This window comes from Alternaria ethzedia (genome assembly GCF_023757985.1).
Source record: "Alternaria ethzedia strain BMP 0044 chromosome Unknown scaffold_27, whole genome shotgun sequence".
Lineage (NCBI taxonomy): Eukaryota > Fungi > Ascomycota > Dothideomycetes > Pleosporales > Pleosporaceae > Alternaria > Alternaria ethzedia.
This window is the reverse complement of record NW_026056220.1, coordinates 69556-90091: the sequence shown is the minus strand read 5'-3', so window position 1 is coordinate 90091 and position 20536 is coordinate 69556. Positions and strand designations below refer to the sequence as shown.

General features: G+C 52.3%; 7 protein-coding genes across 7 annotated transcripts; 3 read left to right on the top strand and 4 right to left on the bottom strand.

The window, feature by feature from the left end:
• Positions 1-57: 57 nt before the first annotated feature.
• On the bottom strand, positions 58-1441 carry J4E87_008501 (uncharacterized protein; the record flags this gene model as incomplete). Its single annotated transcript, XM_049380090.1, has 2 exons — positions 58-1090; positions 1146-1441. The coding sequence occupies 2 exons, from the start codon at positions 1439-1441 to the stop codon at positions 58-60; spliced, it is 1329 nt and encodes a 442-aa protein (XP_049230087.1).
• A 924-nt stretch (positions 1442-2365) lies between these two features.
• On the bottom strand, positions 2366-3247 carry J4E87_008500 (uncharacterized protein; the record flags this gene model as incomplete). Its single annotated transcript, XM_049380089.1, has 1 exon — positions 2366-3247. One exon carries the CDS (start codon positions 3245-3247, stop codon positions 2366-2368), a length of 882 nt encoding a protein of 293 aa, XP_049230086.1.
• Positions 3248-6870: 3623 nt separating this feature from the next.
• On the bottom strand, positions 6871-7800 carry J4E87_008499 (uncharacterized protein; the record flags this gene model as incomplete). Its single annotated transcript, XM_049380088.1, has 1 exon — positions 6871-7800. One exon carries the CDS (start codon positions 7798-7800, stop codon positions 6871-6873), a length of 930 nt encoding a protein of 309 aa, XP_049230085.1.
• A 487-nt stretch (positions 7801-8287) lies between these two features.
• J4E87_008498 (uncharacterized protein) lies at positions 8288-9249 on the bottom strand (the record flags this gene model as incomplete). The annotated part of the gene is made up of 2 exons (XM_049380087.1): positions 8288-8511; positions 8556-9249. The coding sequence occupies 2 exons, from the start codon at positions 9247-9249 to the stop codon at positions 8288-8290; spliced, it is 918 nt and encodes a 305-aa protein (XP_049230084.1).
• A 303-nt stretch (positions 9250-9552) lies between these two features.
• MIP1 (DNA-directed DNA polymerase gamma mip1) lies at positions 9553-13077 on the top strand (the record flags this gene model as incomplete). The annotated part of the gene is made up of 1 exon (XM_049380086.1): positions 9553-13077. The coding sequence occupies one exon, from the start codon at positions 9553-9555 to the stop codon at positions 13075-13077; it is 3525 nt and encodes a 1174-aa protein (XP_049230083.1).
• A 2281-nt stretch (positions 13078-15358) lies between these two features.
• Positions 15359-16712, top strand: J4E87_008496 (uncharacterized protein; the record flags this gene model as incomplete). Its single annotated transcript, XM_049380085.1, has 2 exons — positions 15359-15415; positions 15474-16712. The coding sequence occupies 2 exons, from the start codon at positions 15359-15361 to the stop codon at positions 16710-16712; spliced, it is 1296 nt and encodes a 431-aa protein (XP_049230082.1).
• A 592-nt stretch (positions 16713-17304) lies between these two features.
• On the top strand, positions 17305-19259 carry J4E87_008495 (uncharacterized protein; the record flags this gene model as incomplete). The annotated part of the gene is made up of 3 exons (XM_049380084.1): positions 17305-17541; positions 17567-18200; positions 18685-19259. 3 exons carry the CDS (start codon positions 17305-17307, stop codon positions 19257-19259), a joined length of 1446 nt encoding a protein of 481 aa, XP_049230081.1.
• Positions 19260-20536: the final 1277 nt, after the last annotated feature.

Sequence of the window (20536 nt, the reverse complement as noted above, 5' to 3'; positions counted from 1 at the left end):
TTGGAAGAACACCGAATCCCATTCCCATTAACTAATGTCGCAACAACTACACTACCGTTACAACTCTTTGCCTTTCGTGTGGATAGGATAGGCCCATGGAATGCGGCCTTGAATGCGGTCCTCGCCGAAGACGTAGTCCAATACCCTACTTTGCTTCATTCGCGGAGCCACAACATACTTCATCAAGAGCCACTGGAAAGCGTAAAGCGGATAGATGAATCTGCCCACGAACCAGTAGATCGGTGTAGCCCACGCGTGGCTTCGAGTCGCGGCAGCCGAGACGCCAAAGTCGAACGCAGTTGGCTCTTTCCGCGAAGATTGGTATTCCTGGAAGATTTGTTGGAGTTCACCGAAGCCAATATCAGAACCTGCACTTGACTTTGTCGCGTTGTGTAGTAGGTTGCAAAGCAATGCGACGTCTTGGATGCCGTTTGTGAATCCCAGGCCGGCATTTGGCGTGAACTTGTGGCATGCGTCGCCCGCGAGTACGATGCGTCCCAAGCTCCAATGCTCGAGTACGCCCTCGTCCAGATTTGACATGCCTGCGGTCGAGCTGTCGTAGATGTCCTTGACCTTCAAGTCGTCGTTGACAGGCCAGTTTGCGAAGCTAGCGGCGAAGTCATCCATTTCCTCCTTTGTGTATCGTTTCGGCTCCTGGGTCGGTTCTGGCAGCTTTTCGTACAGCAATAACCAAGCGCGTTCACGGCCAGTGATCCACATGAGAGAGCGGTCTTTGCCCTGTGTGTTGTTTCCCAGACCAGCTGCGCATGGGCGCGGTGTGTTGGACCATAGACAACGGTAGTGGGCGGAGAACGGCGGTTCCGGGTTGCGGCAGGCTGAAAAGCGGTCCTCTGCTGAGAGATTGTGCATGATCTTGCGTGTTTGGCTGTGCACTCCGTCGGCGCCAAGGACCATGGATCCGGTAAACGTCGTGCCATTCGCGCAGGTGACTACGACGCCAGTTTCGGTCGTCGCGATGTCGACCACTTTCTGGCCGACACAGTATTTCTTTCTTGCTTCGTCCGGGAGGCCTTCTAAGAGGGCTTGTACGAGTTCGGCGCGATGAAAGGCGATTGGCTCGAGGCCGAAGCTGTGCTGAGTAAGTGGATGATCAAAGATGGGTTGGACCAATGGGCAGAACTTACTTGTCTTTGACGATCTGGACGGACGTGCCGTCTGCGAACTTCTTGCCATCCTTAGTGAAGGACTTATTATTCAAAACTCTCTGTCCGATTGAAAGCAGCTTGTCAAGCAGACCGAGTTGTTGCATTATCCGCATAGCATGTGCTCCGAGGATGAGACTGGCGCCGACATCGACAATGACATCATCTCTGCGTTCAAGAACGACAAAGTCTATGTTGGCTAGATGTAATGCATGAGCAGCTGTCAGTCCCGTCGGTCCGCCGCCAATCACGATGACTTTGAAGGGTTCGCTTGTCATACTATGGACTGAGGATGTGAAGTGGTAAACATGCTCCACCCCACAAGCTTTGAGATGCTATATATCTGTACACGCGACATTGGGATCACACTGAGCGCCTGTGGGTCGTGCAATTGCCGATGAAGCCTCGCCATGTAGCACATCGTAGGTAGATCTCGGGAACCGAAGTACACCCGGTTGTGTGGATAACTTCAACATGCTCGGCCGAGGAGGGTGAACAACAGTCATAAGAAGTTCGCACCTTCGTGGGGATCGTGAGGGTGAGGCTCAGTGGATTCGTTGCGACAGCAGTGTAATGCCGATGGATTTCTTTCGAAGGGCGCGCGTGAGCCGAAGACGCATGCGACCGGGTGATGCTTGGTGGCCCTGGGCATTGCGAAACCTCGTTGTCGCATGCAAGTGGCAACAAGAATGTCAAACAGCCCGACGCGCATGATGTCGATGCTCAGGGCATGGGTTCTGGAGGTTTACTGCGAATAGTGAGAGAAAGAAGGAACTGTCGCGTAAGCATGTGAACGCCTGATCTTGTGAGTCAGGCCGCTGCGACCCGGTGACGACGCATCTTTTGCATGCTTTGAGATCGTGATTGTGATGTAGGCACTGTGTTCAGGTTTGCATGAGGCGAAAGGGCACCAAGGTGTTGTTCAACGTTCTTTCTATGTGATCGTGATGATGTGGACACGCGTAGAGGATCGGAAACCCGCTGCCGCCAACACTAGCGTGCCAAGCTTCGATCCTCATCCCAAGCTTGTCGGGATCTCAATCTCCGCACCGCCGTCCTTCCACGCATCCTCAGAACAACAGCGCCAACTCCTCGTTCGAGCAAAGAATCCTGAAAGACCCAGAGGCTACGTTGACGTTGGAATACCTACTTTGCATGTTTTCGTCTCAATGTAGCCAGCAGACCCGTTCGGCCTTTTCCTTTCAGATACCCTCCTTTATCCACTTCGTCGCCAACTCAAGACATACCCTAGCATCAAGCCAGGGCGCGGTCGCAAGTTCCCTTTGAAAGGATTCGATGTTCCTAATTTCCGCTATGTCAAACCGAAATTTCAGGTTCGATACGCGAAGTATCGCAGCGCCGCTTGCGTCCTTGAAAAACTCTGCAGTCTCCATATCATCGAGTGCGCTATTGTGGGCGATGGTTGCTACCGAACGTAGATCCTCTCCACCTATCACTAAGCTGAGAAACAAGCCCTGCGCCACGACGTCTATCCACAAGTCATTTGTGTCCAAGTACGGCACAGCATAGCTGATGTTGACTTGAGGATGCTGCCGGCAGTATCCGGCCAGCTCGAACATGACATCTTTGGGTTCAAGCGACTGGTTGAGCCTTGGCACCTGTCTATGACTGCTTGACCAGAGGTAAATGTCACGGAAACGTCCCCGTTTAGTCGCTGCGCAGTTCCGGATGAAAGTCAGGAAAAGTTGTCCAGGGCCGAATTTATCACTCCAGTGGGTAAAAAAATGCACTCGGTTAACTTGGAGCTCCAGCCCCGCGGTCTCCTTGTACAACTGGCGACAGGTCAATTTCAGCTGATTGACGTGGTCTTTGCATTCTGAGCGGTAGGCTCCGCAGGGGATGAAGCGTGGGATGTTGTGGCCGTCAAATCCATCGTCGCTAGGCACACCCTCATAGGACCTCACACCGCTGTCGAACTTCAACTCGTCGTCGGTCTGAAGTGCGTACTCGTATATGCGGTTGCGCAGCTCGCCAGGCAGTCGGAGCAGAGGGGATGTGCTGTCGGCGATGGTAGGACCTGCTGGATCACACTGGTGCGCATTGTTTGGCGATGTTGAATGCATCTTTAAGCTTTACGATCTGTCAGCAATTGCAAAATTAACGGTGTCTACGAGTGACTGACGTGGACGTGGTCTTGGAGCTTGATGAGAACCTGGTGCGCTTCTCGCGGTACCAGCGACGCAGACGATGTCGAAGACCTCCCGTCATGTCGGCGGAAGGAACGATGCTTTGGAGTCGAATACCCGGTGCGCGCGGATGTCGTTGTTTGGCAAGATCTCTGCGCGGGCTGGGGAGCGAAGATTCTCGCCCTATCGAATCTTTCTCACCTTCACTTTGTGCACGGTCCACGTCCTCCAGCCCGCCTAGTGCGCTATCGGTTTCGCAGTCTTCTTCGCGGCCATACCATCGTCGACGCTGATAGACGCCTTTACCGCACACAGAAGCTCACAATTGCTCCATCGTGATCATGTATCTTCGACTAATCATGACCTGTTGAGGAATACGTATACCCGTAATGTTACAAATATCACTCGAAATGACTGCGGATACCTCCAGGCTGCAACGTGACAGAGACGAAGTCATCATTTCTTGTACTTCCTGTTTTGGAGTCGCGGCCTTTCAGAAAGCGAGAGAAGAGCAGGACACATGTCATAGTACTCGGAGCTTTTGAGGAAAGAAAGAAGCGCACATACATGCTCGCATCCTTCGTTTGGGTAGCAAGGGGGCGACGTGTAGTTAAGAAGAGAGAAGTAGAAGATAGTAAGCTTTATATAGACGTCCAGGTGCTCTAAAGTCAAGCTTTGACTCTTCTCTTCTCATAAACTCGAGTTTCGACACTTTTGGAGAGGAAACACGTTTGACGCCGACGACCAACGTCATGATCTTGTATTTGCGTAGATTCTGGAATGAAGGAAGCACCGCACTCATCAGATTCCCTGCTATCAATTTATAGCAACCGTGGATCGGATAAGTAGGGGATCGAAGTTTTGGATGAGCACTCCACATGTACTGGTGGCTAGACATCTTTGGGGTGTGCCGAATCGATCGAGATTGGGGAGCGAGGAGCTGGAGACGAGCGATCATTTAGACGGTGCATTTGTGGTTTTTAGAAGCAGCAGCAAACAACGCACATAACAGCTGGCCTTGTCAATTTTTGGAAAAAGAAGTATTGGAGTGTGATGAGGAAGAGAAAGGAAGCAGAAGAAGGTGTCTTTTATATCACATCGACGCACTAGACCCACACCGGCGTAGCAGCTGGATCACCGGCAGATGGCATGAAGTCATTGATTTGATGTTTTGCACAGAAGGTTCTGCTCCACAATCATTCCTTGGTTGTCATGACCTTTTGACAGAACAAACACATGATCAGTCCAGTGCATACTTTTGAGCCGCTGAAGCTGTTGCGTTCCAAAGAAGGCGGAAGAGAAGAGTCATGTTCTCGATCTTGTGGGAATTTTGTAGCACATGCAAAGGTCTTGGTAGTCTTTCAGGCGCATGTACCAGCACAGACCAATTTCGAATATGTCCCGCTGCGCAGGAGAGAGAAAAACATTGTATTTCTGCTTCTGAAATTTGGGTGCAGAAGACCGGAAGAGAGGACGATCATGACAGTGACGTCCTTGAATTCTTGGAAAAGCTCCCTGGGATTGATGAAGAGAAGAAGATCGGGGTCGTAATGTGGTTTATATCACCCGCGCGGCTTCGTGTCGGCTTTAGGCTCGGGCAGCGAGATGGTAATATGGAGAGCGCGGAAGAAATTGATCATAGGAGTGTGTTTTGCTGCAATTCAATGCTCATGGAGGAGTGACCAAGTCTTTTCGTCCACATAGAATCTTGGCTGGGACAGTTCTGGTATTGAAAGTCGGGAGGACGTGCGACAGACATGTCCCAGTTTCTTTTAAAGTTTTGCAGTTTTGGAGAAGGCACAAGGCACAGCAATCATGTCCATGTATTTCCACAGTTTTGGAGAAACACTATGGTAGGTGTGTAGTAAAGAAGGAGAGAACTCTGCAAATTGGGAAGACTTTATACGCCTGGATGCTCGTCCCAAGATAGGTGCAGGCGGATACCGAGGTCTCAAAAAGATCCTAGAGCCCGGAAATATGGTGTTGTAGGCGGTAGGCTTCGGTGTACTCGTCACTCAGACGTCTCATGCGACTAGCCTCCGCGCTTTTGAAGTGCTGTTTTTGAAAGGCGAAAAGACCGCGGACGAACACATGAACAAATTGTATGCAATTTTGAGGAGTTGCTGGAGTTTTGTGCCGAAGGGACGAGGCGGAACAGCATGATCTAGTCGATCAGATGCTGTTTTGGTGGTATCGGCAGAAGAAGAACATGAATGTCTTGACGTAGCATTTATTTTCCAGGTAGCATGCAAAGACTCGCAACTGTACGCTGGATGTTTTATACGCTATACAAGAGACCCAAGGAAGAACGGCAGTCATTGTCTGCTTCCCCCGTTTCTTTTGAGAAAGAAAGAACCGGAGATCGCATCGGGCGTAGCTATTGTCGTTTGAGGCATTTAGAAAAGCTCAAGATATTCAGTCGAAGTATTGGCAATGAGGTCGGAAAGGCGAACTTCTCGCAGAGAACATTAAAGCCTTGGTGGTAGATTTTAGTAGTTGGATCTGCGCTGAGGAACAGCGACGCAGACATACCATGATACGGAGTCAATTTTGGAAAGAGCGAACCAGAGAAGACATGTTCCCGACAAATCGATCTTTTGGGTGTACTGGGAAGAGTCGCTGAACTCCATGGACATGTCAACGGGCGGTTTAAGAAGGTGAACGTCTCGGAGAACACATTTCCAGGCTGCGTATTGTATCTGAAGTTTGATAGAGATGCGCCAAGGTCGAGCGACGCAGCCATGGCATTGACGGCTGCCGGATTTTTGAGGAAGAAGACATGCCAGGCGGACCATCAGTATTGTAACTGCAAGGTTTGGGCGAAACGACGACAGCTGCAAGGGACGACATGGAAGTCTCCCTAGTATGTTTTGGTAGAAGTTGAGGAAGACAGAGGAGGAAAGCAGCCATGGAACGTCCCGATGATGAATTTTTGGAGAAGGAAGATTCTCAGAGCAAACATGCATATGCTCCGAGGCAGTTTTTGGTGATAAAATGTGCAAAGCAGTCATCATGTGTGCGCGATCGATTTTTCGGAAGAAGGAAGTCCCAGAGAGAACATCCAAGAGCTCTGATCCTGTTTTGGTAATAAACAGTGTACCGAGAGATAGAAGCGGCCATGTTGGAGGGTAGAAGTCGTTTAGAGGACAGGAATCGCAGAAGAGAACATGGGAACTTTATCTTGTCGATTTTGAAGAGGTCAGGGCGGACAGACGAAGCAGCCATTGTCTATCTTGCTGGACATTTTGGAAGAAGACGGTCCGGAGAGAACATAAATTCAAGAGTGGGTTATTTTGGTAGAGAGCGGCGCGGAGAAGCGGAGAAGCCATATGAATGGTCGAGGTACGTTTTGGAAAAGAGGAGCTTTCGGAGAGAACATAGAATAGATCCACGTCCCTTTTGGAAAATGCCTTTTGGAGTGGATGATAGAGAAGAAGAAGAGAGTAGACAAAAGTCGGCCTTCTATACATACTCTCAGCCCGAAAGATCAGACGGCTGACACATATACCCCCACCATTGTCTCCCTACGGCCCCTACCATCATCAAGACCATGCATCACTCTACGCCTCAATGACTTCCTTCAATGCCTTCGCACTCCCTTCCAACTTGCCCCTCTCCTCTTTATCCAACGGCATCCGCACCGCCCTCACCACGCCCTTCCTACCCAACACAACCGGCATACTCAAACAAACCCCCAACTTTTCCTGGTACGTACTAACCGGCCTAACGATCTTCTCGTCAAAGATGATGGATTTGCATATCGATGCTGCAACGCCGCCGATACCGTAGTTCGTCGCGCCCTTGTTCTCGATAATGGATGCGGCTTTGTTCTTCGTTTCTTCCGCAATGGCGTCCTTGTCCAACGCGCTTGATTGCTTCGACGACAACGCGGATGACAAAGGAACGCCGCCGATGGACGCCAGACTCCAGGCAACGAACTGGCTTTCGCCGTGTTCACCCAAGACGTACGCTTCGATGCTAGACGCCGCGACTTCAGCCTTGGACGCGAGGATACCGCGAAGGCGCGCAGAGTCCAGGAAAGTGCCGCTGCCGATAACTTGCGATTTGGGTAGACCGGAGTATTGTTGCGCAAAGTAGGTGAGAACGTCGACGGGGTTTGCGACTAGCAGAAGGACCGTATCCCCGCGGAAAGGTTTCATGTCTGAGATGGCGGATTCAAGAATGGATTTGTTGCGACCGATAAGATCCGTCCTACTCTCGCCCTTCTTCTGCTTTGCACCAGCGGCGATCACGACGATATCGCATTGTCCCGCCTCTTTGTGTGTGCCTGCTCTTATCCGGGTGCTGGTGTTACCGTGGAAGGTGGCATCTGACAGGTCCGCCACTTGAGCGTCTCGCACTTCTTCTTTGGGGTCGACGAGCAGGATGTCACCGGCAACGGGGTTCATGATGAGGCTGTATGCGATTGTGGCGCCTACATCGCCGGCGCCGAGGATGGCTATGGAGGAGGTGTTCTTGGGGTCTGACATGCTGGGTGGTAGGTTATGGGAGTGTAGAACAATTGGCTGGAATGGAAAGGTGGAGGGGTGTTGGTTGTTGACGGGGATACTTGGTGGGTTCAGAGTTCTTTCTTCTTCTGTAATCTGGTAGTACAAGATATTGAAGTACGTCATCGTGATGGCGCTAGTGCGAAAGCAGTCCGTAGACAGCCGACCTATCGATACGCTGGTGAGGAAGTCGCGATGGTGGATTACCCGAACATGACCACCTCCAACGCCTCAACAGAATCCTCATTCCATGCCACCCCAGTATTTCCCTCTGCTGTGTTGCCCACTCCATCCTCTCACACCCACTCCACGTCGTCGTCTCGTCTCGTGCGACGCGCCGAAGTTCGACGTGGGCCTTGAGGCGGTTTCTTGGCTGTCTTGACTGGCTAGGAGGGCTTAGCATTATATTCCATGAATAAATCCAAGTGGCAATAAAAGTATCACAAAATCCAAGTGCTCAATCAAGTGCTCAAGCTACCTTGGGTGCGGGTGCTGCAGCGGGTGCAAGCACTTTCTTCCTCGGCTGTGTAGCCAGACCCTTCTTGAGCAGCAGAGGTATGACATCGGTCGCTTTGTTCCGGCTGATGGTCTTTCGGCAGACGGGACATTGAGAGCGCTTCGTTTCGTGGGGCCCGGTGCGGTTCTCGCCAGCGATGAGGGCTTCCATGAGGCAGGTGTGGCAGAAGAGGTGGCCTAAACAGTTAGCAGAGCACTTGGGATGGTTTGAAGTATCTTACCACACGCAGTCGCCGTGAGATCTGTAGGGTTGTCCATGCAGATGACGCAGTTGAACGAGTTGAAGGTGGTGACAGTCTCCTCTGGCTTTGCCTGCGCCTTGACAGCATCCTCCCGCTGCTTCTGCAGAGCCTCTTGCAGCGGCGTCTTCTGCTCCGTCAGGTCAAGCTCTTCGATCTTCTCGGGCTCGGCGCTCTGCTGCTTGACTTCCGCCGCTGATCCATCGTCCCGCTTCTGGCGCTTTGCTGAGGGGCCCGGGGTGGGCGACTGCGGTTTCCTTCTCCGCGGTGGTGACTCGGGGGCGCTGGTGAGGTCGACGTAGCCATTTGCGAGACGGTCAGGCCGTGAGCCCTGCGGCCGTGCGCGTGTGGCGGGCGGCATGTCTCCGGTGAATGGGCTGTAGGGGCGCCAAGCGAAGGGTGAATAGCGTCCGTGGTCGAGGCCGGCTGGATTGAGGATGTGGTCGAAGAAGCCGGTGGAGTATGGCACGGGCGGGGCGCGGTAGACGTCGTCGAAGTGGCCCTCGTCGGCGGGGGCGCTGTAGTGGCCGAAGAGCTCGCCAAAGTCGAAGGCCTCGGGGGAGTAGTGGTTAGGGGAGTAGTGGTTGTGGTGGTGGCTCTCGGGGGTGTCGAAGTTGGCGTCGTCGAGTGGGTGGGTTATGTCATCGTCGTCCCTGTGAGAGCGGTCGGCCGACATGGTGGCGAGCGCAGGCCGGGAGGGCGGGCAGGTCAGGAAGGGCAACGTGCTCCTTCACCATCTGCGTAGCTGCTGGTCTGGGCATGGTGTCGCAGTCCCGGGGGCTTGGTGACGCAAAAGCAGCGGCCGCTCTTGGGCTCGGGCGTGCTATATCATGCATCGCGTAGGGCTGAGGGGAACTGCACCGCGCCAAGAGTCTGCGGGTGAACTAGACACTGAACATGACGACACCGAATGGCAACCTCAACTACGACGACTCAACCCGCCGACGCCATGCAGTGACCGCCGTATTCCAGTCTGACGATGCGCTGCTCATGTCGCTCCCTTGTCGCCCACGCCGCCCGCCCGCGACCCATCCATGCGCAATCACATTTCGCCAACACCGCCAAACGATGTCTCGCCACAGTGCAGTCTACACAATCTCCGGATGCGGACGGTAGTAATGCAAGGGGCAGTCTGAGCGGTGCGACAGCCAATGCGTCTTTGTCAGTGCCCTCGGAAGCCCGCTTCAGTCCCATCGGCGTTCAGCATCTTTCCTCGCACATCCACTCGCAGGTCTTCCCCGGCGCAAGCACCCACCCACCACCCGAACTCGTCGCACTATCGCAGGACCACCTCAGTCGCCATGACTTACTCGGCAAGAACCAGGACCAGACCCCGCCGGTCGGGTTCGACCTGCCAGAACTACAAGGGACCAGCCTCGACGAGCACTTCTACAAACTGGGCATGGACACGGCAGAACCGTACTTGAGCATGGCGAAGAAACTGGCATGGGCGAACCCTCCACCAAAGCCAACCAAATGGGTGCGACGGAGCGGCTGGACCAAGTACAACAGCGACGGCACCACCGAGGCCGTGGATGCGCCCGACGAGACGATGCTCACATTCGACACCGAAGTCATGTATGAGGTGACGCCCTTCGCCTGCATGGCATGTGCCGCCAGTCCTACCGCCTGGTATGCGTGGTTATCGCCATGGCTGCTGGGTGAGACCAAGTCAGATCGCCACCTCATCCCGCTCGGCGACACCTCAATACCCCGCGTCGTTGTCGGACACAACATTGGATACGACAGGGCTAGGATAGCGGAAGAGTACAATATTGCGCAATCCAAAAACACCTTCGTCGATACCATGTCCCTCCATGTAGCCTCCAACGGCATGTGCTCGCGCCAACGCCCGTCGTGGATGAAGAATAGGAAGGATCAGGAGAAGCAAGACAAGGCAGCCACAAATGAGGAGAACGCAGGTCTTTCCACGGTCTTGGCTCCTCCGACTGAAGAAGAGCTGTGGATGGGAAGAAGCGCAATCAACTCGCTACGGGACGTGGCCAAGTTTCATTGCAACATCACACTCGACAAGGCGCAGAGGGAGTACTTTGGTGAGAAAGACCGTGCGGTCGTCAATGATATGCTGGAAGACCTGCTCTCCTACTGTGCTGCTGATGTAGAAATCACGCATCGTGTGTATCAAAAAGTCTTTCCGCTGTTCCTCGAAACATGTCCCCATCCTGTTAGTTTTGCCGCACTACGGTTTTTGGCTGCCGAGATCCTTCCCGTCAACGAGACGTGGGATGCGTATATCAACAATGCCGAGGCGACATACAAACAGCTCGACGATGCTGTGAAGGAGCGCTTGGTGGCGTTGACGGAGAAGGCGCTGGAGGTCAAGGATCAGCCGGAGGTGTATGAGAACGACCCATGGCTGAGTCAGTTGGACTGGTCAGGTCAGGAGGTGAAGATGGTCAAGGGGAAGAAGAAGGGCGATCCGCCGAGACCAGCAGCCCGCCAGAAGAAGCCCGGTATGCCGAAGTGGTACAAGGACCTCTTTGCTAAGAACGACGCTCCGATGGCTCTCACCGTACGAACACGCATCACGCCGATTCTGTTGAAGCTGGCATGGGATGGCAATCCTCTGGTGTGGTCGGACATACATGGGTGGACGTACAAGGTCCCAGCAGACGAGGCCTTTGCGTATGATGACAAGGGGTTGAAGGTCTTGGACATGTCTGAGGAAGAGAATTTGAAGCTCAGGGATGACAGCGAGTATGTCTACTACAAGATCCCACACAAGGACGGGCCGCTCGCAAGATGTGCCAATCCACTCGCCAAGGGGTATCTGCAGTACTTCGAGAAGGGCAAGCTGGGGTCGGAGTATGCGTATGCCAAGGAAGCACTGGAGATGAACGCATCTTGTTCGTACTGGATCAGCGCGAGGGAGAGAATCACCAAGCAGATGGTCGTCTACAACAAGGAGGTACCTGATCCGCCAAAACTCGTATCTGCGTCCGGCAAAGGCGCGGGGAAGAAGGTCGGCTTCATCCTTCCACAGATCATACCAATGGGCACCGTCACGCGGAGATCGGTTGAAAATACATGGCTTACGGCTAGTAACGCGAAGAAGAACCGCGTTGGGTCAGAGTTGAAGTCCATGGTGCGAGCACCACAAGGGTACTGCTTTGTTGGAGCCGATGTCGATTCGCAGGAACTGTGGATTGCTAGTTTGATCGGCGACGCGACGTTCAAACTCCACGGCGGCAATGCTGTCGGCTTCATGACGCTTGAGGGTACCAAGGCAGCAGGAACAGATTTGCACTCTCGCACAGCCGCCATCCTAGGCATATCGCGAAACGACGCAAAGGTCTTCAACTACGGACGTATCTACGGCGCCGGGCTGAAGTTTGCGTCTACCCTCCTCCGCCAATTCAACCCTTCGTTGTCAGACGAGCAGACCTCCAAAACAGCAGACGACCTCTACAAGAACACGAAAGGAAAGAAGACGAACCGGAAGCAACTCCATGAACGAGCCTTCTGGCGCGGCGGCACTGAATCTTTCGTGTTCAACAAGCTGGAAGACTTTGCTGAGCAGGAACGACCCCGCACACCGGTCCTCGGCGCTGCCATCACCGAGGCCCTGCAACGGCGGTATTTATCAAAGGGCGGCTTCATGACGAGTCGAATCAACTGGGCGATCCAATCTTCCGGTGTCGACTACCTCCACCTTCTCATCGTATCCATGGACTACCTGACCCGTCGATACGGTCTCGACGCTCGCCTCGTCATCACTGTCCACGACGAAATCCGGTACCTCGTCAAAGAAGAAGACAGGTACAAAGCAGCGATGGCTCTGCAAGTGGCTAATGTATGGACGCGCGCAATGTTCAGCCAGCAAATGGGGATCAATGAGTTGCCCCAATCATGCGCCTACTTCTCCGCTGTCGATATCGATCACGTCTTGCGAAAGGAGGTAGATATGGACTGCATCACACCTAGCAACAAGGAGAAGATCCCGCATGGTGAGAGTCTGGATATCATGGCGTTGTTGGAGAAGGGCGACGAAGCGCGGCTTGATCCCAAGCACGTTCCAAAGGAAGCCGACGTGCCAACACCGGAGAAGTACACTCACGCCTTCACCCCCCGCACACCCATCATGACTACTCTTTCGCGCGGCGACGCAGTCGGCGATCCAACAGCAATGGCGTATCTCAAAGCGCAAATATCCTCTTCCGATCAGGAACTCCGCGACATCCTCAAACCTCTCCGCGCAACGCCAGCACCGCGCAGTAGTAGCAGCACTAGCAAGACGAAGAGTAAGAGTGGAAGTACGGCCGGCAACGAGGTGTCAGACATCGAGCAAGAGAACCGCGAGATCCAGAGGGAGATCAAGCAGTTCGATAAAATGGCCAAGCAGTCTGCTGCGAGTGATCCTTGGAAAGAGGTGTACAAGCGTGCCAATGCTAGCACGAAGGCCAAGGGGAAGCCGCCCGGTGAATGGTGGCAGAATGGCTATACGACGCACAACAGGAGTGCGGTGAGGAGTGCGAGAGTATGATCTATGTTTCTTGTACCCTTTTTGTAATGTAAGATTCTGTACGGCAAAACTTCATGTATTGGGATGGGTTATGGGCTAGGTGGGCGGCGCGACGTCTTGGTTACTTGGTTACATGCATAAACTCGGCGCATCGTTCCTTCCACAAATGGAATTCTGGTTTGGCGTTCTTCCGATATCGTCCCCATTCTGCAGTCACGGGGTCTAGCGGGGTATAAATACCCCTCCTCCGCGCCGCCTCCTTCTCTTCTTCATCACACCTGGCATTCTTCATTGACCGAAAGGGCCCTGACGCAAAGCCATGGCTTCGCCGGTCTGGCTTTTCCAAAATTCTAGATGAAATGGAGCATGTGCTCGCCTTTCCTTTCCGGTTTCGACATCGACGCCGAAAACCAGGCATCAAGAAACACATGGTTTCTGGTTCCGGTCTTTCCCAAAACTGTATGTTTTCGAGGTAATGTGTCCGCCTGCTCGCGTTACTTTCAACCTCCAAAACTTTAGGCCTGAAGACGACATGACTTCAACCGCCTGTCGTTTCGAAAGATAGAAGAAGGCTGGGAATATGCTGGCATCAACTTGCGCTTTCAAAATCAAAACTAAGATGCGGTATGAGGTATACATACGTTTCTGGTTGTCCAAAATCGCTATGGAACGTTTCTATGTGTTCGCCTCGGTCGGCGATGGGAATGTTTCAAAAGCCGTTACTACCGTTGCATGTTCTACGCCGCCTGACTAGGGAAAGCGCCTCCTGCAAAAAGGCGATGTAGATGTCTTGGCGAGCGCCTTAAATTTATCACTCGATGCGTGGACAATATTTCTGCACTTCTTCTTTCCCAGGAAGAACACCAAAGATGCTTCAGAACTTCCAAGATGGAGAAGTGGTGCTCTTTCGGCCTCCAAAACCTGCGGCACCCCTTTACATGTTTCTCCTGGTTGTTCCGCTGCGACAGCGCAACATGAAATCACATGAGTTGATGTGGAAGCAGCTCGTTCCGGAATACGCTATGTATTCCTCGCAGCGCACGAAGAACGTCCTTAGTTCTCTCCTTACTTCGCAAAATCACCAAAATGGCAGTTCAAAAGATTGATGAAGTTGGCGTCCTTCTCTCGGTCTCCAAAACGTGGTCTTCGAACGTCTTATGCGTATGCAACTCCGAAGACTCCATCATATCCACCAGGATTGCAATACTCTCAAAAGCTGTTCTCAATGGCAACATGGAGTTTGCTCCTCGTGTGCGGCCTTCCTTCGTCTCTTGCGGCACAACTCGTATATCCAAACAGCGCCTCAAACTCAGTATTGCACTCCGCCTCGATGATTCCCCAAGTACATATACTGAGCAGAGAGTCCGAGACCGATACAACATCTTCTACACTTGATGAGTATCCAAACTCGCCATCGGACACTACTATGAGCTGACTTCGCGCGGTCTTTCGAAAAATAGTTCCCGACTTTCCATGATTGCAAGTTTCTGCACGCCTCGCAATATTCTTTCGATGTTAAAACGACATCGTAATGGCATCATGGCGCTCCGCTATCAGAACCTTCAGTTTCTCGTCGCCATGTGAGAGAGACGAACACCAAGCATCCTCGCACTTCGGGTAATATGACCAAGAACGATTGAATAGAACATAATGGAGTTATTTCTCCTGTCTCTGTCTTTCAAAACGCGAGCGAAACCTTTGGATGTGTCTAGGTCACTCTTTTAATGTCGTCATAGCATCAAAAGAGCTTCTCGACCCTTTAATGGCGTCTTCCCGACGAGCTAATTATCTTTTTTCACAGTAGAAAGCACGAGTACATTTATAATCTCGCATTGTATGGAGAATGACCGAAGTTAGAAGCCAAAGAAGTCATGGAGTTGGGTCTCTTGTGTGGGCCCTTGCAAACATGCCGAAGCAGCTTTCCATGCTGCAAGACTCCTTCGTCTCACCGTTCACTCTCAAATCACCACAGCAAATATTGAATGCAGCGCGAAGCCTTAGCCTTTTGAAGCCTTTGGGGTTTCTCGGCTGCGGGTGACGAAGACAGCGCAGATTCCGGCAGGCTGGCTGACGAACGAGACGAGATGGACACAAGAAGAGTAGTGGGTCGCTCCTACCCTTTCACTCAATGATGTCACGGGTTCCGAAAATTTCTTCGCGCGCCTGCCTGGACGCGTGCAGTCGCTAGCGTGACTACCACGAGTGTTTGCGGCCTGCACCTACCTGGTTATCACACTGTCGCCTTCCCCGTCTTTCCAATCTTGTCTCCCATCTTATCGCCGACCACGACGCAAGGATAAAGATGAACGCCGCATTCGAAACACCCTTTGGCGAGTGGGAGGAAGGGACCCAAGAACATGTAAGATCTACGAAATAGAGCTGTGTTGGGAATGAACTAACACGGTACGCTCATCTAGGTTGATCAATCCAAGTACTCCAAGCTCGCCTTGAGTCTCGACGAATATGGATGGCTACCTTTAGTCCGCGCCGCGTACGATGACGAGAAGCTCACCGACAATAATTTCGCCAAGCGCTGCAGCCTCGAAGATTGGATCAATGTTTCCGATGACGCTTTGTCTACCGTCGAACCCGCGATACTCAAAGCCATCTGTTGTGGAGACGTGAACGCTACGATCAAAGGCGATAGCGACCTGCGCAAAGTCATCCACTCATACGAAGACCGCGCCGACAGCAAAGCGACTATCTATCTGCGACAGATGACGGTTGGTGTGGGACAAGAGGCACTTTCCGTCACTCACGCACGCGACCTTGCCTTGGCCGCTATGCAGTACGCGAATCAAGATACCTCAGACAGCGCTGCGGATATGGCGTATGAGATCGACAAGAAGGCGCTTGATGAAGACTGGCATATTCGCTACACCATCAGCGGACGGCGCCACTTCATCGAGGGCAGCAAAGGCGACGTTGATGTCGGAAAGAAGCGCGTGCTGCGAGGCTTCTCCCGCGCGCTGACTCGTCTCGCCGACCAGGCCGAGAAGGACAACATCGCCTATATTCCTTTCCTACAGTCTATGGGCCATGCAAGCAAAGGCAATCAAGTTAGGTCGCAACACGGAGACACCTTGACGGGAACGAGTTCGCTGCTCGCCTTCACCAAATGCTGTCTTGAAAGCTGGAAGAACTTCAACCCGATCGAGATGCATCACTTCACCATCTGTCTTATCCCCGATGACACTGGCGGTCCTGTCGCCTATATGCTTCTTGCCCGCCTTGCACGCGCATACTACTTCGCTGGCGGCCTCAGCATCGGTCAAGCAGAAGCCAGTAGTTTGAGCCTCAGCCTGAGCAGGTCTAAGCCCCAGGAACGCGGAAATGTGTGGATGGCGAACACCCAATGGGTCAAAGATTACGCCGACTACGACAAGACCCTAGAGAAAGAGGTAGCTTCCCGTAAGAAGCTGCAGAAGGCCGAGTACGAGGCCGGCATGAGCGCAGAAATGGAAGAAATCACGGACTTCAAGACAAGGCTCCAGAGCATGCGTGAAGCCGTTGAGGAGATTCGAGAAGAGCACCGGCTGCTAGACGATTGGCAGGAGTTTGAGGAGAATTTCCCGGACGAGTACCAGGAGTTCAAGGAGTTGGAGAAGTTCGCTATGGAGACGACGAAGGCGCTCACTGAGGTTGGGACATCATGATTACTGCCACGTACCTTTTTGTTTGGGTTGTGTGGTTTGATATATTTGAAGTAGTAGGTAATTTGGAGTGGTCGTTGAAAGAATAGCATGGCTGCATTAGCTAGCTGATATCTTTGGGCACAGTCAGATGCTATTACAGCTTGTATTGACGCGGGCAGTTGAGTAATCTTCCCCAACCGACGCTGAAATTTCATGATTACCTAAACTTTTGCAGCTTATCACATGTCCGTCCTTGAACTCTTTTCTTTCACAACACATGTACCCCAGCTCAAGTTACTCTGTTTCAAATCTTAGATCTTGGTCAACTGCCGTGATTGGTAGACGTCGTCGCTATCTGAATATACATATCTGTGAGATGCAATCTGCAGTTTACAACTGTGTCCCTTTCACTCAAAAGTAACACGCTTGGACAATTCCACGAGCGCGAAAATCTCTTCGCGCGCCCCTGCCTGGACTTACATAGTCGGTACCCAAACCAGCTCGTATTCACACTTCCCCTCTCTCGCCTTCATTCATATCTCTCTACGCCTGAACTCGCGACCTATCTGGTCTAAGGATAATGGTGGGTTGCACGGACAGGTTCGTTGCCCATATGCGCACCCTTGCCCACCCGAACAGGCAGGTGCACCAAGCGGCTGCGCAGCCCTACCAGCCCTCCGAAGTCGAGAACAAGCACGAAGAGGAACTCGATAAACAGACTGCTCTCACCAAGCGTCACGCCGAGGAGCACGCCGACGAGAAGCAATCTCGCGTTCTTCTACTACAAGCCGCCGCATTTCGTCACAAGCTCAGGGATGTTGAGGCCAAACACGCCGCAGACCTCAAGGACGTGGAGATCAAGCACACCAGCTAAGAAAAATGTCAACTCCGAGATGGACGGCCTGGTCTTCACCATTGGAACTATGACAGAACTGTTGGATCGTATGATGGCACTTCTGATCGAGGTGAGCCAGGAGCTTGAATTGGGCGAGGTCTATCCCGGAGAAGAGTTCATGCTCGCCCGAGTGCTCGGCTCCATGAGGAGACGCATCCTTGCCTCAGAGAAACTGAAAATCAGTCTACACCATCAGATAGACCGACGAGTTCCTGAAATCCTTGAAAGAGCGTTACCCTCATCTACAAGCATCGAGCTCAAGCTCGACCTATTGTTCGACCGTGTCAACGCTGCTGTTCGCGATCAGAAAAGTGCGGCGCATGATCAGCAAAATGCGGCAGTTGCTGCTCTTGAGGGGGTCTTAGACGCCTACCTCCAAGATGCATGCACTAGTTTGGACCACCCCAAACTCTACGACGGCAGTACACAACAACGAGTCAAGACATTTCTGGAGACATTTGTCGCTCAGTATCGCACCGACCAGGATGTCTGTAGAGTGCTCTTAGATGAGCTTCGCATTTCCGCGAGCAACAATTCCATGAGCATTTCTAGACATTCTCAACGATTCGACATATGCTTGCGTTCTTACATCGACGCCGTTGACGCTAGGCTTGGTATGTCCCCTCGTCTCAGGTATGACGCACTCTCATCGTAGACAGGGAGCAGCTTTGGCTAGTTACGCGGTTGTTCGAGCAGCTTGACATGTCTGCGTAGCCTTTGGGGTTTGCATTGGGCGAAGACGGCGGCGACGGTGACGACAGCGTAGAACACAGAAAAGACGCAGTTGAGAAAAGCATAATGTCAGGAGGAAAGTAGGTAACTCACGATGAATACATCAGGTCAACAATCTGGCAGTGCATCGACATTTGACTACGTGCTGTGTGTTCATGCCCCCCAGTTACAGTACATTTTATCAGATTGCGCGAGTGTTCAGAAGATCTTTGCGTACCTTCCTGGAATCGCTGGCGTGACAGCCACGCGTGTTTGCTACGCACCTGCCTCGCACTTTTCACACGTCTCTGATCCTTCCTTGGTCTTCCGCCCTTGTCGCACATCTCACCTCACCACATACCAAAACACGCAACACGATGTCGACAGCGACCCGAGATACGGTCTCACTTCGGTTACGAAAGAGCCTATACCAGTTCGTCCAAGACGCGTTTGTCGCTGCGAGAGTCTCCACAGACAACTGGCCTCAAGCTTACGAGGATGACGATGCAGTTAACGTTGCGACCGTGGAAGGGTTCATCGCCGAGCGTCTGGGCGCTTTCCAGCGAGCAATCGAGCAGCAGCGTCAAGAAGTCATAGAGGAAGGTGACCAGTCCATTCGCGAAGGAAGTGTAGCAATGGATGCCCTGGCCAAGCGCGTCGGTGGAGGCGAAGCAGAGTGCGTCCCTACCAAGGAAGACTACGGTGCCTGGATGACAACACGCCGGATGGTGATCGAGGAAGGAATCAACAATCTCAGCAAGATTACCAACGACGCCGTTAGTGCGTGCAAGCGGACAACTTCGGCGGTCGATGATATCCTCCAAGACCTATTCAACGCGAACAAAGCCGATAAGCCGGAATGGAAGATCAGGAAGGCAATCCAAAAGGTCACTAATTTAGAGGAAATGGGCTTTGATAACATATTCCTCACATTGCTCGATCAGGCGCGTATACAGTTATGACATCGAAGTACTGATTTCAACTTTGCAGAACTTGATTCAGACTTCAGATGCAAAAACTGTCTCGCCGTCTATAGTATCTCTTTTCACGCACACATCAATTACTTTTTCTACCAAAGATAGAGCCGACTATCCTCATGTCCGCGGCCTCTGCGCTCTCATCGTGTATGGCACACTCGATCAAAAACACCAAAGGTTGGCGCCATGTGTGGACCACGACATCAACACTCGTTGCAACGAATCACGGTTCGCGTCATGACCTTTACCGTCGAAATATTCTCCTTTCTCCTAAGCAACGAGAAGAAAGGGCTGATGTAGTTTATTGCATGGCCTGCGCAAGTATAAAACCTTCGCTCTCCGTGCAGCATTCTCTCTTCATCTCCACAGCAAAACTTCTTTTTCCAATAGGCGCAGTAGGCATTCGACATGTTTCTGCCTTTCGCGCCTTCGTCTCCAAGTCCAATTTAACTCAAAAGTCCCAACGTGTACTAAATGTGCGAAGCACGACGTGGGGCTTGTACAAAAGACTTCAGTGAAAAGACATGTCTTCCTTGCGCGAGCTCAAATACTGTCATCAAAATTCGCATTCTGATAAAGTCATGCTAGTACTGCCTGAGCGTGGGGATATATACAGCTCACGCGTTTCTCACAGGCTTCCTTTTTACCCACACAACGTCTCCCATTTCATCAAAAACTTCCGTTACCATGGACAATGTCTGCGTTTGCCTCGCCTTCGTCGCAAGTCCGTTTCGACCTGAAAGCATGAGTCTCTCTCGATATGTGAGAACGCGAGACCTGGTATTTTGTTCAGTGCTCTTGCGATTGCTTTCTGAAAAACGCAACAGGCATGTGTATGACAGCGCTGCTCGGGAGTGCGGGTATATAAACTCAACGCCATCTTCACTCCTGTTCCACTCACCCACACAAGGCGTACCGTTTCGCCAAAAACCACAGTGAAACATTACCATGTCTGGTCCTCTGCGGCTTTGTCGCAACCCTGACTCTACCAAAAAAACAGACCACCAGTTACATGTGGCCGAGTAGAGCCTCGGCTCTTGTTTAAAGTACACACGTTGACATCCATGGAGTTTGGGAACGCTTACTCCACCTTGATATCAAATTAAGCAGAACCTCAATCCATGTTAGTGTTGCTCGGATATGTGGGTATATAAACCTCTTTTCGAGGCTGTCCTTCTCGTCTTCATCACACCACTCCCAGAGTGCATTCTCCAAAACATGCCGTCGTTCGGTACATGTCCTGCGTCGGCCTCCTGTCTCTT